Raw genomic sequence first — 24,534 nt, 5'->3', positions numbered from 1 at the left:
ATCTGTAGCACTAAATTAGTGTAAATAGTTGGGTAATTGATTAAGGTTATGTTAAATTGTAGTTTTGCAGTGTTAGAGAAATTGTAGTAATACCACTTTTGTAGAATTAGATTTTTAAATGTATTTATAAGTGTCAGAAACAAATAATTAAGAGATATATTTATTACCATCTGCAAAAATGTTAGCTTTATACGATAATAGGCTGCAATGTGAAGAACAAATCAATAAATAAATATCTAGGAGAAACCATCATGCATAACTGAAGGGTGAAGGAAACTACCAGAGGAAGATTACAAAAGGTGGAGATGTAATCGTTGCACTGCAGAAAGATATCATGGGCAAATGAAAAATTTTCTTAAAGTTTTCTCCAACCAGCGTTAAGCCGAGTCCAACTAGGTCAGCACACAATGTAGCAGTCAGGATGACAAACAGGCAGAGCGCCGATACTGCAAATAACACAGCTCACTCTTCCGAATGCACCACTCAGGATTGGCGCCACGATCTCTTCACCGATGAAATGAAATGTCGTGTGACGAGGGCCTCCCGTCGGGTAGACCGTTCGCCTGGTGCAAGTCTTTCAATTTGACGCCACTTCGGTGACTTGCGCGTCGATGGGGATGAGTGTCGCATATACCTTCAACCAGACAATCGTCGGAGACGTGTTTGGAGGCAACCCAGTCAGGCTGAACGCCTTAGACACAGTCCAGCGAATGCAGCAAGGTAGAGGTTCCCCGCTGTTTTGGGGTGGCAATATGTGGGGCCGACGTACGCCACTGGTGGTCATGGACGGCGCCGTAACGGCTGTGTAATACGTGAATGCCATCCTCCGACTGATAGTGCAACCATGTCGGCAGCATATTGGCGAGGCATTCGTCTTCACGGACGACGATTCGCGCCCTCACAATGCACATCTTGTGAATGACTTCCTTCAGGATAACGACATCGCTCGACTAGAATGACCAGCATGTTCTCCAGACGTGAACCCTATCGAACATGCATGGGATAGATTTAAAAGGGCTGTTTATGGGCGGCGTGATCCACGAACCACTCTGAGGGATCTACGCCGAATCGCCGTTAAGGAGTGGATCAATCTGGACCAACAGTGCCTTGATGAACTTGTGGATGGTATGGCACGACGAATACAGGCATGCATCAATGCAAGAGGACGTGCTACTGGATTTGTCATTTGCATCTTCTTCGGTTCTGGTGAGCCAACATAAACCCATTCTGTACTTTGTCGCCATGTGATAGGTTCGCACTGGTAGTGCCAAGGGTCGCCACCAGTGAAATCAATTATAGCGCGTTAGTCATAACGAGTTTCTTCTGTAGTCGCTGGTTCACGTCAGAAGGATTCCTGTTGGAATTGTTTGAAATTTCGCACATCTGTTGTTGAATGTTATTAGTTAAAACTGCAACCGTAGAGACTGCGCCGACGAAGCTTATACGCCAGGGACAGATGGTGTACTCTGCAAATCCATTCTGATAAAAATTTGATTTATGTTATGCAAAGTATACTTGGCAGCTTCTCTGATAACCAGGCACCATTGTGCGGGGGATGGGGCGGGGGGAACCTTTCACGTAACGCCTTCTTCATTTGGGGAGTAGTTCGCGAATCGTGTACCTACTGATGATTCCAATCCATCCATTAGTATTGGAACCATCCTTAAGAATCCACAGTATAACGTACATCTTCTCGTTCTTAAACAAGAGCAGTGACTTTTCTTGATATTGGGTGTCCAGTTTGTGAATAAGAGAGCATATCATTGCAGAAATAATGTGGGTATGTCTTTCATCGGTATGAGTGGGATCGTGTATTGTGGCCCAAAGCTAGTCCCGCAAGGAATGCACGAGATCTTCTGTGAAGCTTGGTATGTAAGAGATCAGGTGCTGGCGAAAATGAAGCTGTGGGGACTGATCGTGAGTGGTACTTGGATAGTTCAGTCTGTTGAGCACTTTCCAGCGAAAGGCAAAGGTCTGTGGTGCGGTATGAGTGGGATCGTGTATTGTGGTCTAGAGCTAGTCCCGCAAGGAATGCACGAGATCTTCTGTGAAGCTTGGCATGTAAAAGATCAGGTGCCGGCGAAAATGAAGCTGTTGGGACGGATCGTGAGTGGTACTTGGATAGTTTGTTGAGCACTTTCCAGTGAAAGGCAGTGGTGCGAGTCCTGGTCCAGCAAACATTTTTAATCCGCAGGAAGTTTCGAATCAGCGCACGCTTCTCTGCAGAGTGGAAATCCAATCTGTAAATAATCTCCTACACCGTGGCTAAGCCATGTCTCCCCAATATCGTTTGTACCAAGGTTCTGTTATGTTCCTCCAGCGTACGTGATGGAATTTGCGTTGGTACTTTGCGAGGTAAGGCATAACACCTTCAGCAGGTTTCAGACTATTTTGGGTGGGGAGTGTTTCACAGCACACCAGGTGGGTTTTGGGGCTGTGCTGTCCAGCCCGTCCGATGGTCGCCGTCGGACTCACCAGGTCGTTGTGGGAGAAGTCGACGGAGACAACGCCGAGCATGTCGTCCGCCCAGAGCCAGCCGGCCTCCTCGCTCTCGCTGTCGTTGGCGAAGTGGCGCTGGAGGCCGCGGCCGGAGCAGTTGAGTGCGGGGGCGGCGCCGCCGCTGGCGCACGCGCACACGCCGCACATCTCCTCCGCCTCCGCCACGCCCACCGCCGCCGCCACCACCAGCACAGTTGCCACCGCCGCCGCCACTGTCGCTGCCATCAGTCTGCACACAATAGGTTCAACCCCGTTATTATTTCAGCCTCCATTTACCAACCAGTAGGCTGTCACAGGTAGAGCTCGCACAAAGTACCCACTACTGGCCATTCAAATTGCTACACCAGGAAGATGACGTGCTACAGACGCGAAATTTAACCGACAGGAAGAATATACTGTGGTATGCAAATGATAAAGCTTTTCAGAGCATTCACACAAGGTTGGCGCCGGTAGCGACACCTACAACGTGCTGACATGAGGTAAGTTTCCAACCGATTTCTCATACACATACCGGCGTTGCCTGGTCAAACGTTGTTGAGATGCCTCGTGTAAGGAGGACAAATGCGCACCATCACGTTTCCGACTTTGATAAAGGTCGGATTGTAGCCTATCGCGATTGCGGGTTTATCGTATCGCGACATTGCTGCTCGCGTTGGTCGAGATCCAATGACTGTTAGCAGAATATGGAATCCGTGGGTTCAGGAGGGTAATACGGAACGCCGTGCTGGATCCCAACGGCCTCGTATCACTAGCAGGAGAGATGACAGCTATCTTATCCGCATGGCTGTAACGGATCGTGCACCCACGTCTCGATCCCTGAGTCAACAGTTGGGGACGTTTGCAAGACGACAACCATCTGCACGAACAGTACGACGACGTTTGCAGCAGCATGGACTATCAGCTCGGAGACCATGGCTGCGGTTACCCTTGACGCTGCATCACAGACAGGAGCGCCTGCGATGGTGAACTCAACGATGAACCTGCGTGCACGAATGGCAAAACGTCATTTTTTCGGATGAATCTAGGTACTGTTTACAGCATCATGATGGTCGCATCCGTGTTTGCCGACATCGCGGTGAACGCAAATTGAAGCTTGTATTCGCCATCGCCATACTGGCGTATCACCTGGCGTGATGGTATGGGATGCCACTGGTTACACGTCTCGGTCACCTCTTGTTCGCATTGACGGCACCTTCAACAGTGGACGTTACACTTTAGATGTGTTACGACCAGTGCTCTACCCTTCATTCGATCCCTGTGAAACCCCACATTTCAGCAGGATAATGCACGACCGCATTTTGCAGGTCCTGTACGGGCGTTCCTGGATACAGAAAATGTTCGACTGCTGCCCTGGCCAGCACGTTCTCCAGATCTCTTACCAATTGAAAACGTCTGGTGGCCGAGCAACTGGCTCATCACAATACGCCAGTCACTACTCTTGATGAACTGTGGTATCGTGTTGAAGCTGCATGGGCAGCTGTACCTGTACACGCCATCCAAGCTCTGTCTGACTCAATGCCCAGGCGTATCGAGGCCGTTATTACGGCCAGAGGTGGTTGTTCTTGGTACTGATTTCTCAGGATCTATGCACCAAAATTGCGTGAAAATGTAATCACATGTCAGTTCTAGTATGATATATGTGTCCAATGAATACCCGTTTATCATCCGCATTTATTCTTGGTGCAGCAATTTTAATGGCCAGTAGTGTAGCTTGGCCTATGCGCATCACAAAGGAAGTCCCACAGGGTTCAATTCTGGGTCCACTCCTACTCAACCATGTACCTGGCATTCAAGGATTTTCAAAAGGCCTTCGATTCCGTGAAAGATAGCGCTCTGGCAGGTGTTGCGGAAGTATGGTATACTACAGAAGATCTTAAACATCGTAAAGATCTGTATAATGGCTACAAATGTTGCGCACTCCAAAAGGGGAATATGACAGAGCCCATAAAAGTAACAACTGAAGTACTGCAGGGCTGCATTTATCACCAACACTTTTTCTACTTGTTCTAGACGCTGTTATGAGAAGAGTCACAGCAGACAGGAGACGAAGAATCCAATGGGGGATCCATGAACGGCTGAGGATTTGGATTTTACAGACAATATAGTTTTATTAGCTCAAAGGCTGACTGGTATGCAAGCTAAACTAAACTTGCTGAAAGCAGAGACTGTTGGCCTCAAGATAAATATAGGCAAAACAAAGGAAATGAGAGTAAATTCAGTGAACATGGAGGTGTCAATGCTAAAAGGGAAGTAGTGGGTGGAGACTGTCGACTCATTCCTGTATCTTGGCAGTATAGTGACGGAAGATGCTGGAACTGGAAATTAAGTGAAAAACCGCATTAAAAAGGCAAATTCTGCCTTCATACAATTGTGTCCAACATGGAAAAATAGAAATACCAGGTACGAAACAAAAATCCGTATTTTTAATAGAAATGTGAAGGCTGTCCTGTACGCCAGTGAAAGCTGGAAAATGGATAAAAAGATAACATCCCAGATACAAAGCTTCATAAATAGATGTCTCCGTCGCTTCATGAATATCTGGTGGCCAGAAAAAATATGAATGAGGAGCTCTGGCGAATGACAAACCATATACCTGTAGAAGACCAGATACGAGAGAGAAAGTGGGGGTGGTTGAGGCACACGTTGGGAAAACCAGATGGAGCCATCGACAAAAAAGCACTAGAATGGAATCCCCAGGGACACAAATCGAAGAGGACAGTGGAAGGGGAAGCAAAAAGAGTTGGCTAGACCTGGGCAAAATTGAGGCAAATGCCCAAAGACAGAGACGGATGGCGAGTTCTCCTGGATGCCCTATGCCCCGATAGGGGCCAAAGGAATTAAGTCAAGTCTTACTCCCTATACAGTGTGTTCCTGGAAGAATGGTCGATATTCAGGAATTTGACAGGTACGATCGTTCGAAGCAAAAAAGTCTACTAAACACAGGCTCGAAAATGCATTTCTTAAGACCTATTATAAGTACTACTTCGTCAACTATGCTGTGAAGCCAATCTCTCCTACTGCAAGCTCTTTGCTTTTCATACTTCGGGAGGAGGTTGTAGGGACCAAAACAAAGAAAAACAAAGAAAACGGCGTAGTAAACGGTGGCTCTAAAGTGCATACCTTGAGCTGTGAGCAGTCGTTCAGTAGAAGAGATGTGTCTCTCAGTAGCGAAGATGAACAAGTTCTCATTACTCTTAAGGGGTGCGCTTTGATCCTACGTTTACTGAACGTTTTTTTCTTGTTTTTTCTCCGTACTGCCACCTCTCAAAATATTGAAAGCAAAGAGCTTGCAGTCCAAGTGATTTGTTTCACAGTATCAAACATCAACAGGTGCTCACGGCTCATAAGGTACGCATTAGAGAGTGCGTGTTTGCTAGACTTTACCATTCCACATGGGACACCCTGTACGTCTGAAAGGGCTACCAATTAACATTCGACAAGATGAAGTGGCACCTTTTGAGAAGACCTAGTAGCATAATACAAATCCATTAGAGAGGTGCAACAAAAGAGATTGTTAACGATGTTTTTCAAAGTGTTATTAAGTAGTTCTCTGAGAATGGACTGTCCCTAAATTTTCAGAAAACACACTATACTCAATTCTGTACGAGTAGAGTCATAACAACAATAGTTCTAGCAAGTGAACAGGAGTCAGCAAACAAGGTAGAATGCTCCAAATTTTTGAGTGTAGCCATTGATGAGAACTTGAACTGGTAGTGGCACATTATTGAGCTTCTCAAACAGTTAAGTTCAGCTATTTTTATTTTTTGTATAATTGCTAGTCTTGTAAACAAAAGAATCAACCACCTGACACTTTTTGCATACTTCCATCCAGTAAGGTCTTACGGAATAATTTTCTGTTGTAGCTCACCACTAGAAAAGAAAATATTGATTGCAAAAAATCGAGCAGTAAGAAAAAAAAAGTGTGGTTTTCACCCGCAGTCGTCATGTAGGTACACCTCCAAAGTCCGTTTTAACTGCACTCTCATGATATACATGCTAGTGAAATTCGTCGCAAACAATCCATCACAATTTGAGAAGAATGGTCTCATCCACACCTACAAAACGAGAGGAAAAAACTACCTTTATTGCCTGTTATTAAAGCTGTGTCAGTGGCTCAGAAAGGAATTCAGTACGCAGCAACAAACATTTTCTCTCAGTTGGCCAATAACTTAAAACGTGTGACTGAAAATCAAGCAAGTTTTAAATATGACCTAAAATCATTTCTCCTGGACCATTCCTATTCCATAGACGAAAAAAATCCTTTTTGTAAGTGTACTTGCTTCAGTACGTATACATGCATATATGCCGGTAAAAGATTCGTTCAAATGATCTATGGAACATATAACTAACTTATTTATATCCACCAGGTTGGAAATGTCTATATTATTCAGTGTATGCACAGTCCAATGCAATGTTCTTCAGACATGCATGCGTGTCTGACGGAACAGACATTGCCGACGATCTACAGCTGTATTAAATTTAATGAAATGCATTCACAAATTGCGAATGATTATGCACCAACTCTATAAATGATCAGTAACAGATTAAAATTTGTGCCGAACTGGGGCTCGAACACGAATTTCCCGTTAACACGAACGGTCGCCGTGTACACATCCCGGACAGTGCCGAATTAGCTACGTAGCAAGATTTATCAAATGTTACGGGCCTCGCGCATTAGCGTCCTCGCGCCTGGGTGCAAAAACATCTGCCAGGTTTGATATAAATGATATTCTACCTACGTCCACTGGAAAGATTATGATGTCCAAATCTACAATGGATAGTGACAATATTTACCTCATTTTTAAAAGTGAACGCTGGCCGCACTGTACATTAACTATCGTAAGTGACAACAACGCAGAACTTACAGATAAATCCCTAATGCTGTCCGAGAATTGGAGTAGGGGTCTATGATTCTCAATAAGAAAGTTATTAATAGATACCTTATTTATTTTGTAAGTACACTCCTTCCGCAGTATAATTACTATTCTTATAGACCTTTTAATACGATACGTCTGGAGTGAAGGCTGTTATCTCGTTGGTGATCTATTGTCGTATAATGTGCTGTAGTTTCGCGGTTCCTGGGTTTCTTTTGTCTTTGTTTCTTCGCCGGTCGCTGTGGAGTGATAGGATACAATATTACTGTTTAACAACAGTAGAAGATACTAAGAGAGTAAAATATAATTTTATTTAGTTATTGACGAGAAGCACTGAAGAATAACGTAAGATTATTTGCCTTGTTTAGGTACGCTACAAAGTTACAAAAATAGGTAGGTTCTAAGTGAAACGTATATAACAGTGTAGGTGTCAATAATTCCCGCTATTTGATCTCAGAACAACATGTTATCGTTGTAATTCATTTGCTTCCGAATACAGTAGAGATTTAATTTGCCACTGATACACCAGTGGTGCGACTGACTTTTTAAAACCACCCGTACAGTGGTGTAAGATTGAGTGCCAGGTTTCACATTGTCCAGCTATCGCCCGCATCTCGTGGTCGTGCGGTAGCGTTCTCGCTTCCCACGCCCGGGTTCGCGGGTTCGGTTCCCGGCGGGGTCAGGGATTTTTTCTGCCTCGTGATGGCTGCGTGTTGTGTGCTGTCCTTAGGTTAGTTAGGTTTAAGTAGTTCTAAGTTCTAGGGGACTGATGACCATAGATGTTAAGTCCCATAGTGCTCAGAGCCATTTTTTTGTCCAGCCATCCGCCCCAATGGATCGTCGTATGTGAAAATGTGACGAATATAATTTCTCGTGAGACGCTAAGCCATTAAAAATAATGCCTATTTGCGCAACAGCTCTGTAGTATAACCGCTAAGACTCCAAATTCGTACGCTAAAGGTCGCGAGTTCAGTATTTACAGAACGCTAATTTTTTAAAAATTCTTATCAAAATGGTTGTGATCTTCATTTCTATTCTTTTAATTTGTTTTTAAATATTATTATCCTCCTAAATTTATTTTCTGGTCTTTAAATCCCTCATTTCAATTATTGTATTAACTTTATTATTTGTTACAAATTTCAGTAAGATAGAGATCATATGTTCTCATGGTGCCAAAAGAATTTATGTGTTAAATGTTCGTACGACGATAATCCGTGGAACATTCGGTTCGAGACATCATTACATATTTAGAGATCCTTCAAAGTTTTGAAAAGAACTTTTCGGATGGTTACACAAAATATGACTATAGTGGCCATCACGAAAATAAGAACCTCAAGGCCATCCCATCGTCTTATACCATTCCCAATTAGTGATAATTTCACATATTACCAAAATTTCCTAAGGAAATATTAGACACCTCTATTTTCAGTCTGGAATGTAGTGAAGTACTTTCTAAAAGAACATTATTGCCAACTGCTACGAAAAAATTAAAACTAACGTTACAAGATATTTTGAAAAAAAAAATATTTTTACTCAACCTGTGAGAAAACAGAACCACTGACATATTTCGACAGACTCGACGCGCGAGTACTTGTTTGCCGCCTCCAGGATTTTAGTTCCGAGAGTTCGCCTTAATACGACAGAGAATATTCCGAACTTCCCCAAATTTTTTATATGCACCTCTTACAGAACCTTCACCACGACACCCATCACTTAAATCGCCGATATACGCTACACAAAAGTACCTGTAGGCACTTCCGTTGAGCCGGCCGCTGTGGCCGAGCGGTTCTAGGCGTTTCAGTCCGGAACCGCGCTGCTGTAACGGTCGCAGGTTCGAATCCTGCCTCGGGCATGGATGTGTGTGATGTCCTTAGGTTAGTTAGGTTTAAGTAGTTCCAAGTCTAAGGGACTGATGACCTCAGATGTCCCATAGTGGTTAAAGTCATTTGAACCACTTCCGTTGAAGTCGAGCAAAACATATTTTTGCGAGTGGTTTGTGAAACCCAAACATCGAAGTATACTACAAGACTTTAGCACACAGTAAGTGTATTTTACGCAAACCTCCGTCCGTGCTGCTACAATTTCTCTGTATTCCATTATCCCTTAATAGGAAGAACGATTTTTATTACTTAACTCGAAATGTCTGTCTGACAGATACGATAATGAAGAAAACCAAATAAATGTTGCTTTTCTCGCAAAGTAGTACTTTAATCTATTAGTACAATAAAAAAACTGAACAATAGCTCACTGAACACACTTAACAATTCTAATATGTATAACTTTCATGAATACTCATATAATGGAACTCTACAAAAATACGTGAATTGTGTAAATAAATATAAGAGATAAACGTCAAATTCATAAATACTTTTGACTAATTAATCCATTAAACACTTAACTCACTTTTTTCTGGAACATTCCAGGCGTACAGGTCATTCACAATTCAGACATTTATATGCCTTGTCCTGTTGCTCTGGTATGCACAAAAACTGCACTTCCTCTTTCTTTCCAGTTTCTCTTCACCCTCTCTTCTTCTTTTTCAGGGACACTTTCAATTATTATTCTCAAATTTCCCCTCAATTTTGAGATAAGTAACCTATTTTCAAGATGAGGTCTCATTAGACTGACTGACATTCCTTGATGAATCTGTAGCTGGAGAAAATTTTAGCGCTTTCAAAGCAAAAGTAGAGAATGTAACTGTTCACTATACTAATGTTTATTAATATAAAAAACACTGCTAGAGACCAGTGTCTGCATTTACTGTTGGATGAGTAGTTAGCGCATTTTTGGTCCAGTGTGTCTGCTCCACCCTCGGTGGTGTTGTAAAAAGACACAATTTCCGGTTTCCCTGTCACTTTATCCACTCCTTTTGAGAAATGCATACTGGGCAATAGTATTACTGCTTTGTTTTCCGTGGGACTACTGACAACAGAGTAATTTTATCATAATGTTCAAATGCGTGTGAAATCTTATGGGACTTAACTGCTAAGGTCATCAGCCCTTACACACTATTTAACCTAAATTATCCTAAGGACAAACACACACACACATGTTCGAGGGAGGACTCGAACCTCCGCCGGGACCAGCCGCACAGTCCATGACTGCAGCGCCTTAGAGCGCTCGGTCAATCCCGCGCGGCTAGTAATTTTATCACTCAATCCATAAAGAGAAGAGCCAGCATCCGTATTCTCAGAAGGCAATAAGTCAATTGGAATTTCCGGTTTATTTTTCTTCAGTGTACCTACATATGTTAACCCGTTGCTCTGAAGTTATCTAACCAGCTCTGCAGAGGAAAACCGATTGTTAGCAGTAAAATTTCTGTTAATGTTTACAGTTGGCTGCACTACTCGAAGAACTGGTTGCGTAGGAACACCAAGTTTTCTTTGTTCATTGCCCAGTTCAGCACCATCAGAACCACTACTAGCATGTATGTCGGCATTGTATAAGTATGATGTGCGGGCATCTGTCAGACACAAGGTTTTATTCCATACTTAGTAGGCTTTTTGGGCAAGTACATTTTGAAGCAGCATCTGTCACGAAACGGTACGAGCGTTTCATCTACACAATTATGTTCTCCATGTGAGTACAGTTTTTGACACTTACTGACGGATTTGGAAGAAACTTTCCGAAATTTGTGCCGCTTTGTCTTCCTTCTCCTGTATTTCTCTTGTCTCAGGGTCATCAAATCGCTAACAGAGTAACAAGATTTGTAACCGCTTTACTGACATTTCGGCTCTAAACATAGGTCTTCCAGTAAAGTCAGTAGAGGAGAGTGATAGCGTATCTTCGTGTCCAGACTTACAGATGGAAGTCAGCATACAAAGCGCCATAAATGCTTTTATTTCAGACAGTTCAGTAGATCTGTAGTTACTTTGCTGGTGTACGTCAATCCTGTTTCTGTATTGTCCCAGTTTAACGTTTGTCCACTTCCCAATTACCTTTATGAGTTCATCATCAAAGATCAAATACCTTCTACGAGGGTCAGTCAAAAAGTAATGCCTCCTATTTTTTTTTCTACGTTTAACTGTCAGGAAATTTAAATGCAATTACATAGGTTGAAAACCACAACATTGAGGATCATTTTGTCATTTTTCAATGTAATCTCCGCCAATCTCTACAGTTTTGGTCCATCTTTGAACAAGGGCATGTATCCCAGCACGGTAAAAATCACAGCTCTGCTTCCTAAGCCATTGACGCACGGATGTTTTGACGGCCTCCTCATCTTCAAAATGAATCCCACGATGAGCTTCTTTTAGTGGCCCGAACAGATGGAAGTCTGATGGTGCCAGGTCAGGGCTGTATGGGGGATGAGGCAAAACTTCCCATCCAATTTTGACAATCTCGTCAGAGGTGTGACGACTGGTGTGTGGTCTTGCATTGTCATGCAAAAGAAGAACATCTGCCATTGATTTTGTTGGGCGAACTCGCTGAAGACGTGCTTTAAGTTTGTTGAGGGTTGTGACGTATTGAACAGAATTTATTGTGCATCCCTGCTCCAAAAAATCAACCAGAATCACACCCTCTGTATCCCAGAAAACTGTTGCCATAACTTTCCCTGCCGATCGCACAGTTTTGAATTTTTTCTTCCTCGGCGAGCTTGTGTGACGCCACTCCATTGACTGCCTCTTTGATTCGGGTTCAAAAAAATGCACCCATGTTTCGTCCCCGGTCACAATTTTTTTCAGAAACTCATCTCCCTCCTAACGGAAGCGCTGCAAGTGTTGGGAGGCTATTGTTTTCCTTGCCTCTTTATTCTGATTGGTTAACATTCTTGGAACCCACCGTGCACAAACTTTTGAGTACCCCAATTGTTTAATAATCGTGATCACACTGCCTTTACTAAGAGAAATAATGCGACACACTTCATCTGCAGTCACCCGACGGTCACCACGAATGATGTCATCAACTTGCTGAATGTTGTGTGGAGTCACTGCACTCACCGGCCTGCCGCTCCGCTTTTCGTCAGTCAACGGTGTTTGCCCTTCAGCTTCCTTACAACGACGAACCCATCGTCTAACAGTGCTGACATCCACTGTCACAACACCATACACCTTCTTCAGTCTTTCATGAATGTGTATGGGCGTTTCACCTTCTGCATTCAAGAATTCAATCACACAACGCTGTCTCAAACGAACATCGATGTCGGCCATCTTACAAACTTCTGCTGTGCTGCCACCTGTTGACACAGAAAGTTACTACTGCAGTGGATTGCAGAAGAAGGTTTGAGGAATGGCGCCAAATTCAAATTTTTCACTTAACTTAATTTCTTTAAGTAGAAAAAAAATGGGAGGCATTACTTTTTGACCGACCCTCGTATCTTAGGATTATCACCTAAATTTTTAACAGCCCTTGTAATACCCGGTATTCCTCGAATTATGTTATCACGAGATGCTCGTCTAACTTTAGTTGGTTCTTTTTATTCCCAACAAAATCCATTTTTGCCTTTGTAAACAAAGGGAGCCGACATACCGTTATTTGATTGCTCAACTGTGCAAGAAAAGTCAACGCCTGCATCAGAGTCTTGTTCATGAGAGGAAGACCTGGTAGTTGCTTTTTCTGCAAAAAAGGAAGGGTCACAATCGGAATAGTCAGAAAATAAATCCTCTACATCCATGTCCACTCCATCTACTTCTTCCCACACCATTGCCAGTTTCCCTTCAAAATGCGGATCATCAGCTTTCAATACTTCTTTCGTCTTCTTCTTCGTGATGTACCTGCTCCATTTTTACCACCTGTACAATATATTACACCCGTAAAATATATTACAAATTGCTAGGACTTGTAACTTAACAGAAAGTCTAAAATCAAAAGCAATTAGCTGCATGTAGTTCTAATCACCAGAAGTAAAAGGGAAGATTCTGGAAAAGCGTGTCTAATAGACATACAACAGAAGTTACGTTACTGGAAATACACTAAAGCGCCAAAGGAACTAGTATAGGCACGCGTATTCAAATACAGAGAAATGTAAACAGGCAGAAAACGGTGCTGCAGTCGGCAACACCTATGTATGACAACAAGTGTCTGGCACAGTTGTTAGATCGGTTACTGCTGCTACAATGGCAGGTTATAAAGATTTAAGTGAGTTTGAACGTGGTGTTATAGTCGGCGCACGAGCGATGGAACACAGCATCTACGGAATATCGATAATGTGGTGATTTTCCCGTGGTACCATTTCACGAGTATACCGTGAATATCGGGAATCCGGTAAAACATCAAATCTCCGATATCGCTGTGGCCGGAAAAAGATACAGCTAGAACGGGACCAATGATGACAAGAGAATCGTTCAACGTGACGGAAGTGCAACCCTTCCACAAATTGCTGCAGACTTCAGTGCTGGGCCAGCAAAAGGTGTCAGCGTGCAAACCGTTCAACGGAACGTCACCGAGATGGGCTTTCAGAGAGCCGGCCGCGGTGATCTCGCGGTTCTAGGTGCGCAGTCCGGAGCCGTGCGACTGCTACGGTCGCAGGTTCGAATCCTGCCTCGGGCATGGATGTGTGTGATGTCCTTAGGTTAGTTAGGTTTAAGTAGATCTAAGTTCTAGGGGACTGATGACCACAGCTGTTAAGTCCCATAGTGCTCAGAGCCATTTGAACCATTTTTTGGGCTTTCAGAGCCCAAGGCCCACAACACAAAGCTTTACGCCTCGCTTGGGGTTGTCAACACCGATATTATACTGTTGACGACTGTAAACATGTTGCCTAATCGGACGAGTCTCGTTTCAAATTGTATCAAGCGGATGGACGTGTTCGGGTATGGAGACAATCTCATGAATCCATGGACCCTGCATGTCAGCAGGGGACCGTTCAAGATGATGGAGGCTCTGTAATGATGTGGGGGGTGTCCAGTTGAAGTGATATGGGACCCCTGATACGTCTAGACACTGATACGTCTAGACACTACTCTGACAGGCGATAGATACGTAAGCATCCTGTCTGATCACCTGTGTCCATTCATGTCCATTGTACATTCCGACGGGCTTGGGCAATCCCAGCAGGTAAATGCCCCACACGTCCAGAATTGCTACAGAGTGACTCCAGGAACACTATTCTGAGTTTAAAAACATCCGCTGGCCACCAAACTCCCCATACATGAACATTATTGAGCATCTCTGGGATGCCTTGCAACGTGCTGTTCAGAAGAGATCTCCACCCCTTCGTACTCTTACGGGATTGATGGACAGCTCTGCTGGAATCATGCTGTCAGTTCCCTCCAGCACTACTTCAGACATTAGTCGAGTCCATGCCAAGCCGTATTGCGGTACTTCTTCATGCTCGATACACGATATTGGGCAGGTGTACCAGTTTCTTTTACCCTTCAGTGTATATGTCTCACACTGTGAAATTATGTCAAGCTACAGAGGCATTCCCGCCGAGAGCGCAAACAGTGCTGCCAGTTTAAAAAATAAAAATGCATACATATCCCTCAGGCACGTTTTTCCTTTTAAGAGTTAAAAATTAGACCTTCTGAATCAAATACAAAGTGAGTGGAGAAGACAAAGAAAGGAGGTATCTGAGCAAGAATAATTTTTTTGACCGAAATCACCCTGTATCTTCCATTCGTGGATACTATCATTGGTCGTGATATCTAAGTACACTTCTGCACACTGTGTTTTTCTCAAAGTCGTCAAATTCCGTAGATTTCCGTTTTCATTTGTATCATTTTCTTGGAAAATCAAAACATGTGTTCACATCTAGGAATTCTGCCGACGTTATTGCACTGTTAATATGGAGTACAGTCGATAGCACAAGGAGTTTTTGTCAATTTATGAACTCGCGCAAAATTTATAAAGTTCCTGGTTCCTCCACTGTTCGCTACATCAGTAAAAACGTCAGTACATCCGATACGACAATTTTAGATTCTTTTCAAATGTCATTTCACCTTCCATTCAGGCCTTTGCTGCTGGATTTCACTGACTACGTCATTGTACCAGTCCACGGAAGACTGAAACTACACGTGAATACGCGATAACACAGGGAAACACAGAACATTCACCTGGCGCTGACTTACTGCTAACAGTGTACATGCGGCAAGAAAGCTGTGACTACGGACAGCGGGTGTAACCTTGAGGTGTCCACTTATGTGACGGCCACTCCAGATAAGAAATCCATTTTCAGGAAAAGTACCGGAAGAAGTAATCATGAAAGAAGCTCTCAGCGACATGACTAGCGTCAGTTCAATGGAGGATTCTTTCTGGATGGGAACAAAAAGAGAGTACCCTTCTCTTTTCAAACAAACAGTCCGATTTTTGGTGCCGTTTGTTACTACTTAACGAAAATCCGCGTGTCGTGTTATACATATCGTGACTATGGACTGAACATTCGAAGGGATCAATTTGCGTAATATAATACCATAAGCTGGTTATTACGAGTGACTGTGATTGCGTGCGAGTGGCGAGACTATATTAAGATTACCGTGGGCTTGGTTTGTTTTTTCTTGTATCAAACAAGTGACAATAAATTGAATTTTCACTCACAGACTGTCTACTGTTTAACAGCCTCAGTTAACCTGTCGCTACCTATAGAGGCGCGTAGTGCGGCTAGTTTCTGCTACAGCTTTGGTTCAAATGGCTCTGAGCACTATGAGACTTAACTTCTGAGGTCATCAGTCCCCTAGAACTTAGAACTACTTAAACCTAACTAACCTAAGGACATCACACACAACCATGCCCCAGGCAGGATTCGAACCTGCGACCGTAGCGGTAGCGCGGTTCCAGACTGTAGCTCCTAGAACCGCTCGGCCACCTCGGCTGGCTGCTACTGCTTTATCTAGCTGACGAGCATTACGCATTTTCTAATAGGTAGGGTCTGTGAAGTGAACTGCAGAAGATGAAATTCGCCGCAAGGTGAGTGGACATTATTTCTGTAAGACGAACAATAAGCAGCGCCGATGCACGTGGCATGAGACAGTTCATTCGGGTTACTGTGAACATGAATAAGAATGTTTATTTCAGCATTTTCGGTGAGCACTTGTTGATCTTTCTTTTATATGTGCACGGTGAGTATGCTGTGGACACACTTGTCAGTTCAAGAACAAAGTCAGGTACCCCCGTCGCAGCCGCACGAGGTAGCCGTGCGGTCTAAGGCGCCTTGCCACGGTTCGCGCGGCTCCCCCCGTCCTTCGGAGGTTCGAGTTCTCCCTCGGGCATGGGTGTGTGTGTTGTCCTTAGCAGAAGTTAGATTAAGTAGTGCGTAAGCCTAGGGACCGATGACCCCAGCAGTTTGATCCCATAGTTCTTACCACAAATTTCCAAATTACCCCCGTCGCACACTGACTGGCCATCATCCGATCATAATCCCATAAAAAAAGTCTGTGACTGTTTGGAACGTGGGATGAGACGTATCTCCGTGATTTGGTATTTCATGGGACTTTGTCACCAACGACAATCTCCAATTGGATATGGCATATCTATAGAAACTTGTGGTCTCTCTTCCTCGTGGAATTTCAGCCATTATGAAGACGAGAGGCAGCGTTACACGGTATTAGCGTGGTGTCACAGGGCGCGCCCTGTTTCTTCACCGGTATGCTCATTACGCCTGTGCTTGTCACGAGTGGTCGTCTTTACGTGCCGGCGTCTATATTGCATGTGTGCTTAGTCCTTTCTGTTATGCAGTGTACCGCCCATATTTTTAGTTTTGAAAGGAAGATTTACAATATAGTTTCGTCTCAATTAAGTATACACAGGGTGGTCAAACAAAGTGTCGAATACTTCGAGAGGTGGTAGCATTTATCGAAAAAAGAAAAATTAAGTCCAGTAAACATGGGTCCGGAAATGCATACTTTCTACGATAAACACGTGTTTACAGGAGGTGTTCGACGAGGCGTCAATCCATGACAATGCATCCCTCTGCCCTTCTGCGTAAGGACTGACGCACGCACTGAAGTATCCTGGTTGTTGTTGTTGTACCTGCTAGCACGCATTGAAGACCTGACCCTGTAGTGTCCGCACGTCGTTGATAGGCGTGGTGTAGACCAATTCCTTCAAGTGTCTCCAAACCAAAAGTTTAGGTGATTGAGGTCTGGGGAACGAAAAGGCCAAGGTATGCCCCCCCCCTCCTCCCACCCTCTCGTCACCTTCCTGACCAATCCAGCGAGCCTGAGAGTCGGCGTTGATGTACTCTTTCCTGAATTGCTTGGGGATTTACATCTTCCCATATATGCTGGTTATGGAAATTCACAATAAGACATCTTATGAATCCTGTCTCATAAAATCTTGGATGTTAACAGTGTATCTGCAGCGCACTTCTGCAACAACCGTTGACAGAACGGCCGTCTGCCATGATGCCCTGTGACCTTAAGGCCTGGACGCGCTGTAGATGTATGGGTACAGTAATTGTTTATGAGGTACCCCCCAGATAAGAAAGTGAGCTGCTAACCGTCGCACACTGATGCCAGGGGTTTCTTCCACCGAACAAAGCACACGCTCCTCCATGTCAGGCGTGCAGACTATACGGGGCCTTCCACTGTCAATCTCCCATGGTGCAAGGGCGCCTGAGTCCCTCAGACGCTGGGTAAGTTTGCTGAACAGCTTATCAGAGGGCATTATGGCTGCGGATATTTTTCAGGGTAGAAGGGCACAGGCTCGCAGGCTACATCCATTTGCTAAACCATAGCACAGCATCTTATCCGCCATTTCACTTGTCAAGTAGTACGCTTTCATTGTGTGTGTGTGTGTGTGTGTGTGTGTGTGTGTGTGTTGAGGTTTATGGGCGCTCAACGTTTAAAAAATGGTTCAAATGGCTCTGAGCACTATGGGACCTAACATCTGAGGTCATCAGTCCCCTAGAACTCAGAACTACTTAAACCTAACTAACCTAAGGACATCACACACATCCATGCCCGAGGCAGGATTCGAACCTGCGACCGTAGCGGTCGCCCGGTTCCAGACTGTAGAGCCTACAACCGCACGGCCACTCCGGCCGGCGCTTTCATTGTTAACAGGTGGTGGAAGAGAGGAAATGTAAATGTACTACATCTTTTGTACGTACAAACAGCGCAAGTAAGTGAATCCGCTTTTGGAAGAAGGTAAGACACCATGATACGTGCCCAGGCGTGACAGTACTGTATAATAAGGCACACAAACACGGCGAAAACTAACGTACACTACAACACAACTCGAACCACACAACTGGTTGCAGACCACCTAATGGTAGGTAGAGAATACTGTAAGACACCATAGCATCCCGCCGACATACTTGACGGAGCGCCAGTATAATGACTGTGATAATACCAGCAACCAAGCGTTGCGAAGCCCTTCCTATAAACACGTGTTTATCTCGGAAAGTTTCGAGGAGTGCTACCACCTCCCGAGGTATTCGACACCTTTTTTTTTTTAACGCACTGAATATTGTTTCACAGATACTCATAAATACAGTTACAAGCAAGATCACACATCTAATAAATTAAAAAAACTGAAATGAGAGTCCAGTGCTGTTGGTTAACAGACTGGCAGGCTAGCAATAATGAAAAACCACACATAAGAAATCATAGAATATAGATAACAAATACGAAAATATGAAAAATTAAGGACGAGAAAGAGGGATTCTGTCTAATTATGGTATATGCGCTGTATAGCGGCGGTATAGAGGCGTCTGTGGATCGGATGCGACGGTAATTTCGAGCTGCCATCGTTAATTCCGATGTAACTGTCTCCACAAGCGAGCAACCTGATTGCAAACACTTTCGCTACACAAAACCGGCGGACTTTTTTTGAACTTCTGTGGTCTTTGGAAGTCTCGTCAACTGCTGGAACATGGCGCCCAAGTTGTAGCTCCGTGTGTCTTGGAACTAACCAAGAAATACACGTGTTGCTTCCAGAAGATCAGTCAGCAATCTGAGACCGACCACAAGCATTTGGTGTTGTTTAGAACCTTGGAACTGAAGGAAAGGAGTCGGCTGTCCAGAGAGAAGCTTCTTTTTACAGCCATCTTTGGTATATTTATTTCCACATCTCCGAAAGCCGATCAGACCCGTTAGGTTGCCAGTCAATGAGGTCTCCTAACGGGTGGAACCGCCTCCCTTGTGCATCCGAGCGCGAGACATAGGGAGTACTTTGCCAGTTTTGACAAAAAATACTAATTTCTTAATCAAATGGAACAACAACCTGCAATAATTAAGGAAAAGCTCCTCTATACCTACTTAACTACACTGATGTGCAAAACTTAATGATGAAAGTAACTTCCCACAGCATGTCAGTGCCAAAGAACATAGCTCGATGAAACTTGGACTGTACACAGAACCTACTGCTATATTATCATACAGAAGGTAACTGAAAGAAATACGTAATGAGAAGAAAGGAAGCGATACTTTTATTCAAAGATAGTAATTACACTGATGTCACTACGATTCATTAAATAGTATCTGGACATTACAAAAGGTGGGGCAAAGGGTGCGTGATCACCACGGACGACAGTGCGTTCTGTGCGACGTGTTCCCATGCTGTGGTAAGGCGTTCCATTCGTGCCCCACGGTGGCTGCCAAGTGCTGGATGGTTGATGGTGCACGTGGACCTGCTGCAGTTTGTCTCCCCAACGCTTCTCAAACGTGCTCGATGGGATTTAAGTGGAAGGGCAGAGCAGTCTGTTTGCCGAATTTCTGTCGTTCCTAGAGCTATTCCGCCTGCGGTCGCGCATTGTCATCTGTAAAATGGAAATCAGGGGCGAGTGCACCCCTGATAAACCGCATATGGATAAGGAGCACAGTGTCGCAATAAGCTTGGCCCCTAAGCGCAATGTGTTTACAGGTTCGGAACTCAGTGCGACCTACCAATGCCATGCTTCCCCATACCGTAACACACACAGCAAAAAAAGTTTTGCATCAACCCGGTTCCTAGAACTCCTCAAAATAGACGTTGACTGTGGCTACTGTATCACAGACACAGTCCCTTAGACTGTTCATAGATGTCACTAATCCCACCCAAAGATGTAAACAACTATGCATGAGCAGTGCCTATTGGACGGAGGGGGTCCGACAGTCGATCAGTTCCAGTCATTCCACCAGTAAGGAGGTACACGGCTCGTGTTGTCTGTAGTTCAACCATGCCTAGACGGCCACTGCCTTTGACTGTTCAGAGACGTCACTAAACCCACCCAAATATGTAAACAACCATCCATGTGCAGTGCCTATTGGACGCAGGGGGTCCGACAGCCGATCAGTTCCAGTCATTCCACCAGGAAGGAGGTACACGGCTTGTTTGTAGTTCAACCATGACTAGACGGCCAGTCCCTTTGACTGTTCAGCGATGTCACTAAACCCGCCAAAAGATGTAAACAGCCACGCATGACCAGCGCCTATTACACGGAGGGGATCCAGTAGCCGATCGGTTCCAGTCTTACCACCAGGAAGGAGGTACACAGCCTAGACGGCCAATACCGCGGTTCGATCGCGTGCGCATTGTTACTTTGTGCCAGCGACGCCTCTCAACAAGTGAACTGTCCAGGCGTCTCGGAGTGAACCAAAGCGATGTTGTTCGGACATGGAGGAGGTACAGAGAGACAGGAACTGTCGATGACATGCCTCGCTCAGGCCGCCCAAGGGCTACTACGGATTATGGCTCGGAGGAACCCTGTCAGCAACGCCACCATGTTAAATAATGCTTTTCGTGCAGCCACAGGACGTTGTGTTACGACTCAAACTGTGTACAATAGGCTACATGAAGCGCAAATTCACTCCCATCGTCCATGGCGAATTCCATCTTTGCAACGAGGGCACCATGCAGCGCGGTGCAGATGGGCCCAACTACATGCCGAATGGACCGCTCAGGTTTGACATCACGTTCTCTTCAACGATGAGTGTCACATATGCCTTCAACCAGACAATGGTCGGAGATGTGTTTGGAAGCAACCCGCTCAGGCTGAACGCCTTAGACACACTGTCCAGCGAGTGTAGCAAGGTGGAGGTTCCCTGCTGTTTAGGGGTGGCATTCTGTGGAGCCGACGTACGCCGCTGGTGGTCATGGAAGGCGCTGTAACGACTGTACGATACGTGAATGCCATCCTCCGACCGATAGTGCAACCATATTGGCAGCATATTGGCGAGGCATTCATCTTCATGGACGACAATTCGCGCCCCCGTTGAGCACATCTTGTGAATGACTTCCTTCAGGATAACGACATCGCTCGGCTAGAGTGGCCAGCATGTTCTCCAGACATGAACCCTATCGACCATGCCTGGGACAGATTGAAAAGGGCTGTTTATGGGCGACGTGACCCATCAACCACTCTGAGGGAGTGGGGCAATCTGGACCAACAGTGCCTTGATGAACTTGTCGATAGTATGCCACGGCGAATATAGTCATGCATCAATGCAAGAGGACGTGCTACTGGGTGTTTGAGGTACCGGTGTGTACAGCAATCTGGACCACCACCTCTGAAGGTCTTGCTGTATGGCAGTCGAACATGCAATGTGTGGTTTTCATGAGCTATAAAAACGGCGGAAATGATGTTTCTGTTGAACTCTATTCCAATTTTCTGTACAAGTTCCGGAACTCTCGGAACCGAGCAGATGCAAAACTTTTTTTGATGTGTGTATCTGGACCACTAAAATAATCATTCTCGACAGAGTAGGATACACTCACACATGGCGATAGGTGGCGACAAGTAATACACCTAGGAACATCGTCTTGGTGGTCCAGGTTGTGGGGAAACTTAACGGTGTTATTTTTTTGAATACAGTACATTCATCAGTCAGCGTTACTGTGACACTCTACTCATTCGCCATGTACGCGCTTTTCCAGCGGAGCATTCAGCCTTGACTTCAGTTTTAAGGGTGATAATGCGCGACCGCATCAAAGAGCGCACGTGGAGGAGTCTTGGAACGAGATGTTCGGCGAGTGGACTGGCGTGCCCTCTGCCCCGACTTACATTCCATGTAGAATGTTTGCGGTGCATTGAGGAGATGCAGCACTTCCACAGGCACCAACGACCACCCAGTAATTGTCACCGCGCTGATCGCGGAATGGAATGCCCTACCACAGGACTTTCTTATCAATCTTGTGGCCAGCATTGGTGCACGTTGAACAGTATGCATCGCCAGAATGAGATTTTCACTCTGCAGCGGAGTGTGCGGTGATATAAACTTCCTGGCAGATTAAAACTGTGTACCGAGAAGAGACTCGAACTCGGGACCTTTTGGAAGCTAGGAGACGAGGTACTGGCAGAATTGAAGCTGTGAGGACGGGTCGTGCGTCGCGCTTGGATAGCACAGTCGGTGGAGCACTTGCCCGCTAAAGGCAAAAGTCGCGAGTTCGAGTACCTGTCCTTCACAGTTTTAATTTGCCAGTAAGTTTCAGTATGTATTGCCGTCCGTGATGATCACACACCATATTAAGATCTATGTCCAGCGTTTTGTAATGTGGTGCCTTCAGTGTAAGTATTGTCCTTGATTAAAAGTGTCATTTCTGTTCGTCTCAGTGTGTATTTCTTTGAGGTATCTTTTATATTGTAATGTACTATAGCAGTTCTTTTTATCTGTGGGCCAACTTTCACTTAGCTATGTTACTTGGCACTGACACACCATGCGAGAGTTGCTTTCGTCCTTAAGTTCTGCACACCAGTGTATTTAGCATCTCTTGTCACCCTTCGCATCACACGTAAAATAAAAAATAAAATTTAAGCTCTCATAAATAAAATCGAACTTCTGTGTTACTTCCGGTCTAAAAGGCCTCCCATGCTCTAATTATCCTGATTCTAATTTGTTCATTGAAGTCCGCCATCTCTAAAGAGAGTGGCATACAGGCTACAGCTCCCAAAAAAGAAAGACTGTAATGCTCTTTGATTTTTGATGTCCTGATACACTTCATTATCATGTAAGAGTGAACCGAGGCCCAAAATTGTAATTATGAACGACTTACCTATTTACCTCAAGCAAGAGGTTTTTTAAGTATCAACAACGCCATTACGTAATTCCTCCGATGTAAGCCACAATATTTTCAGTTAAGAACGCAAAAACTATAAGGATCGCTGTAACAGTTTAATTCAGGTACTTAGAAGTCTCCAGAACTATGTTACTCACGCAAATATACTCGTACCTTACCAAGTTGCTCTTTTCTGGCTGTATCTCTTAGAAACCTACACAGTTTGTACTCATATCTGATGCGATATGTCATATTTTACTCAGCCTACTAAGCTATAAAGCTGATAACGATAACGATTTAGGAAAGTAGTGTATAAAAATAATGATAGGGGACCTGTTAGCGACGATAAGGTGACTTAGGTGTAGAGAACAACCCTTATTGTCTGCGAGAACTCTCTGGTTTCCGGAATGTTTATAAAATTCAATAATGTTCAGCTACGTCTCAAGTCGTCGAGGTACGGCTCTTCTGTACGTAAGTTCAGGCGCGTGCAGTTTCACGTAGGTTAAAGATATCTTTTGAAAGATTAGATACCGCTCGCTGTGCTAAGCTTCGGAAGATATGAATCGAAAAACGAGTTCGGACAGAAGGCATGCGGGCCTTGCGGTTGTCACGTTCTGTAACATTTATCTGAAATTACATACGGCGAGCGAGTTTCTGTAGAGCTACGAAATCGAGGAATTTAAATTATGGTAACAGAGACAAGCTGCAGCCGACTTTTTGACACGACCGGAAGAAGACTCGCAATCTGAAGCATATTTGAGCCATCTACAGCCACGTTCTCTTATAGAACATTGTCCTCAAGCACGGACAAATAATGGATTTAGATAGTCTATTAGCGCTGAGAGTAATTGCCTTCGACTTCTGTTTTTAACTCGCATGAAAACGCATCACATCTTGGTTAACTACTTGTTATCCAAGTAACTTATTACGCAACAAAGCATACTGTGATTTCTGCTAGTATGGCAGCCCGGTCGTGTTTGAAGGAGAGATGGCGATATAAACCAGGTAGTGTAACAACTGGAGCGCTGTCATCGCCTCAGGAGAAAATGATCTCCGAGTTGACTTACTGGTAGCACCAAGTAAACGTAATGATCTTCTTCTCCTTTCTGTTAACGACGTTTCGGCGGAAAAACTATTTTCTCTGGCGAGACACGATCGTGGAGCTGTGATATTTTGATTGTACCACTGATTTTCCTTTTAGATGCAAACTGTGTTATAAGACTGTGATTAAACCCTTTGTGCCGCAGATATTATTTTAATTTATTATTTTAAAATTTTTCGCAAAATTAACCTTTATTGTCATGGTGAA

The 24,534-nt window shown here is 44.4% G+C and overlaps 1 protein-coding gene across 1 annotated transcript in view; it reads right to left on the bottom strand.

The window, feature by feature from the left end:
• LOC124712363 (leucine-rich repeat-containing protein 15-like) overlaps window positions 1-24,534 on the bottom strand; it is a 110,886-nt gene that overhangs the window by 43,853 nt on the left and 42,499 nt on the right. The window contains exon 2 of the mRNA XM_047242658.1: window positions 2,476-2,620. Coding sequence (XP_047098614.1) covers window positions 2,476-2,620 — 145 coding nt within the window. The remainder of the gene's footprint in view (window positions 1-2,475; window positions 2,621-24,534) is intronic.

This window comes from Schistocerca piceifrons, chromosome 8 (genome assembly GCF_021461385.2).
Source record: "Schistocerca piceifrons isolate TAMUIC-IGC-003096 chromosome 8, iqSchPice1.1, whole genome shotgun sequence".
NCBI classification, from domain to species: domain Eukaryota; kingdom Metazoa; phylum Arthropoda; class Insecta; order Orthoptera; family Acrididae; genus Schistocerca; species Schistocerca piceifrons.
The sequence above is the reverse complement of the archived record's forward strand: the minus strand, read 5'-3'. Positions and strand labels throughout refer to the sequence as shown.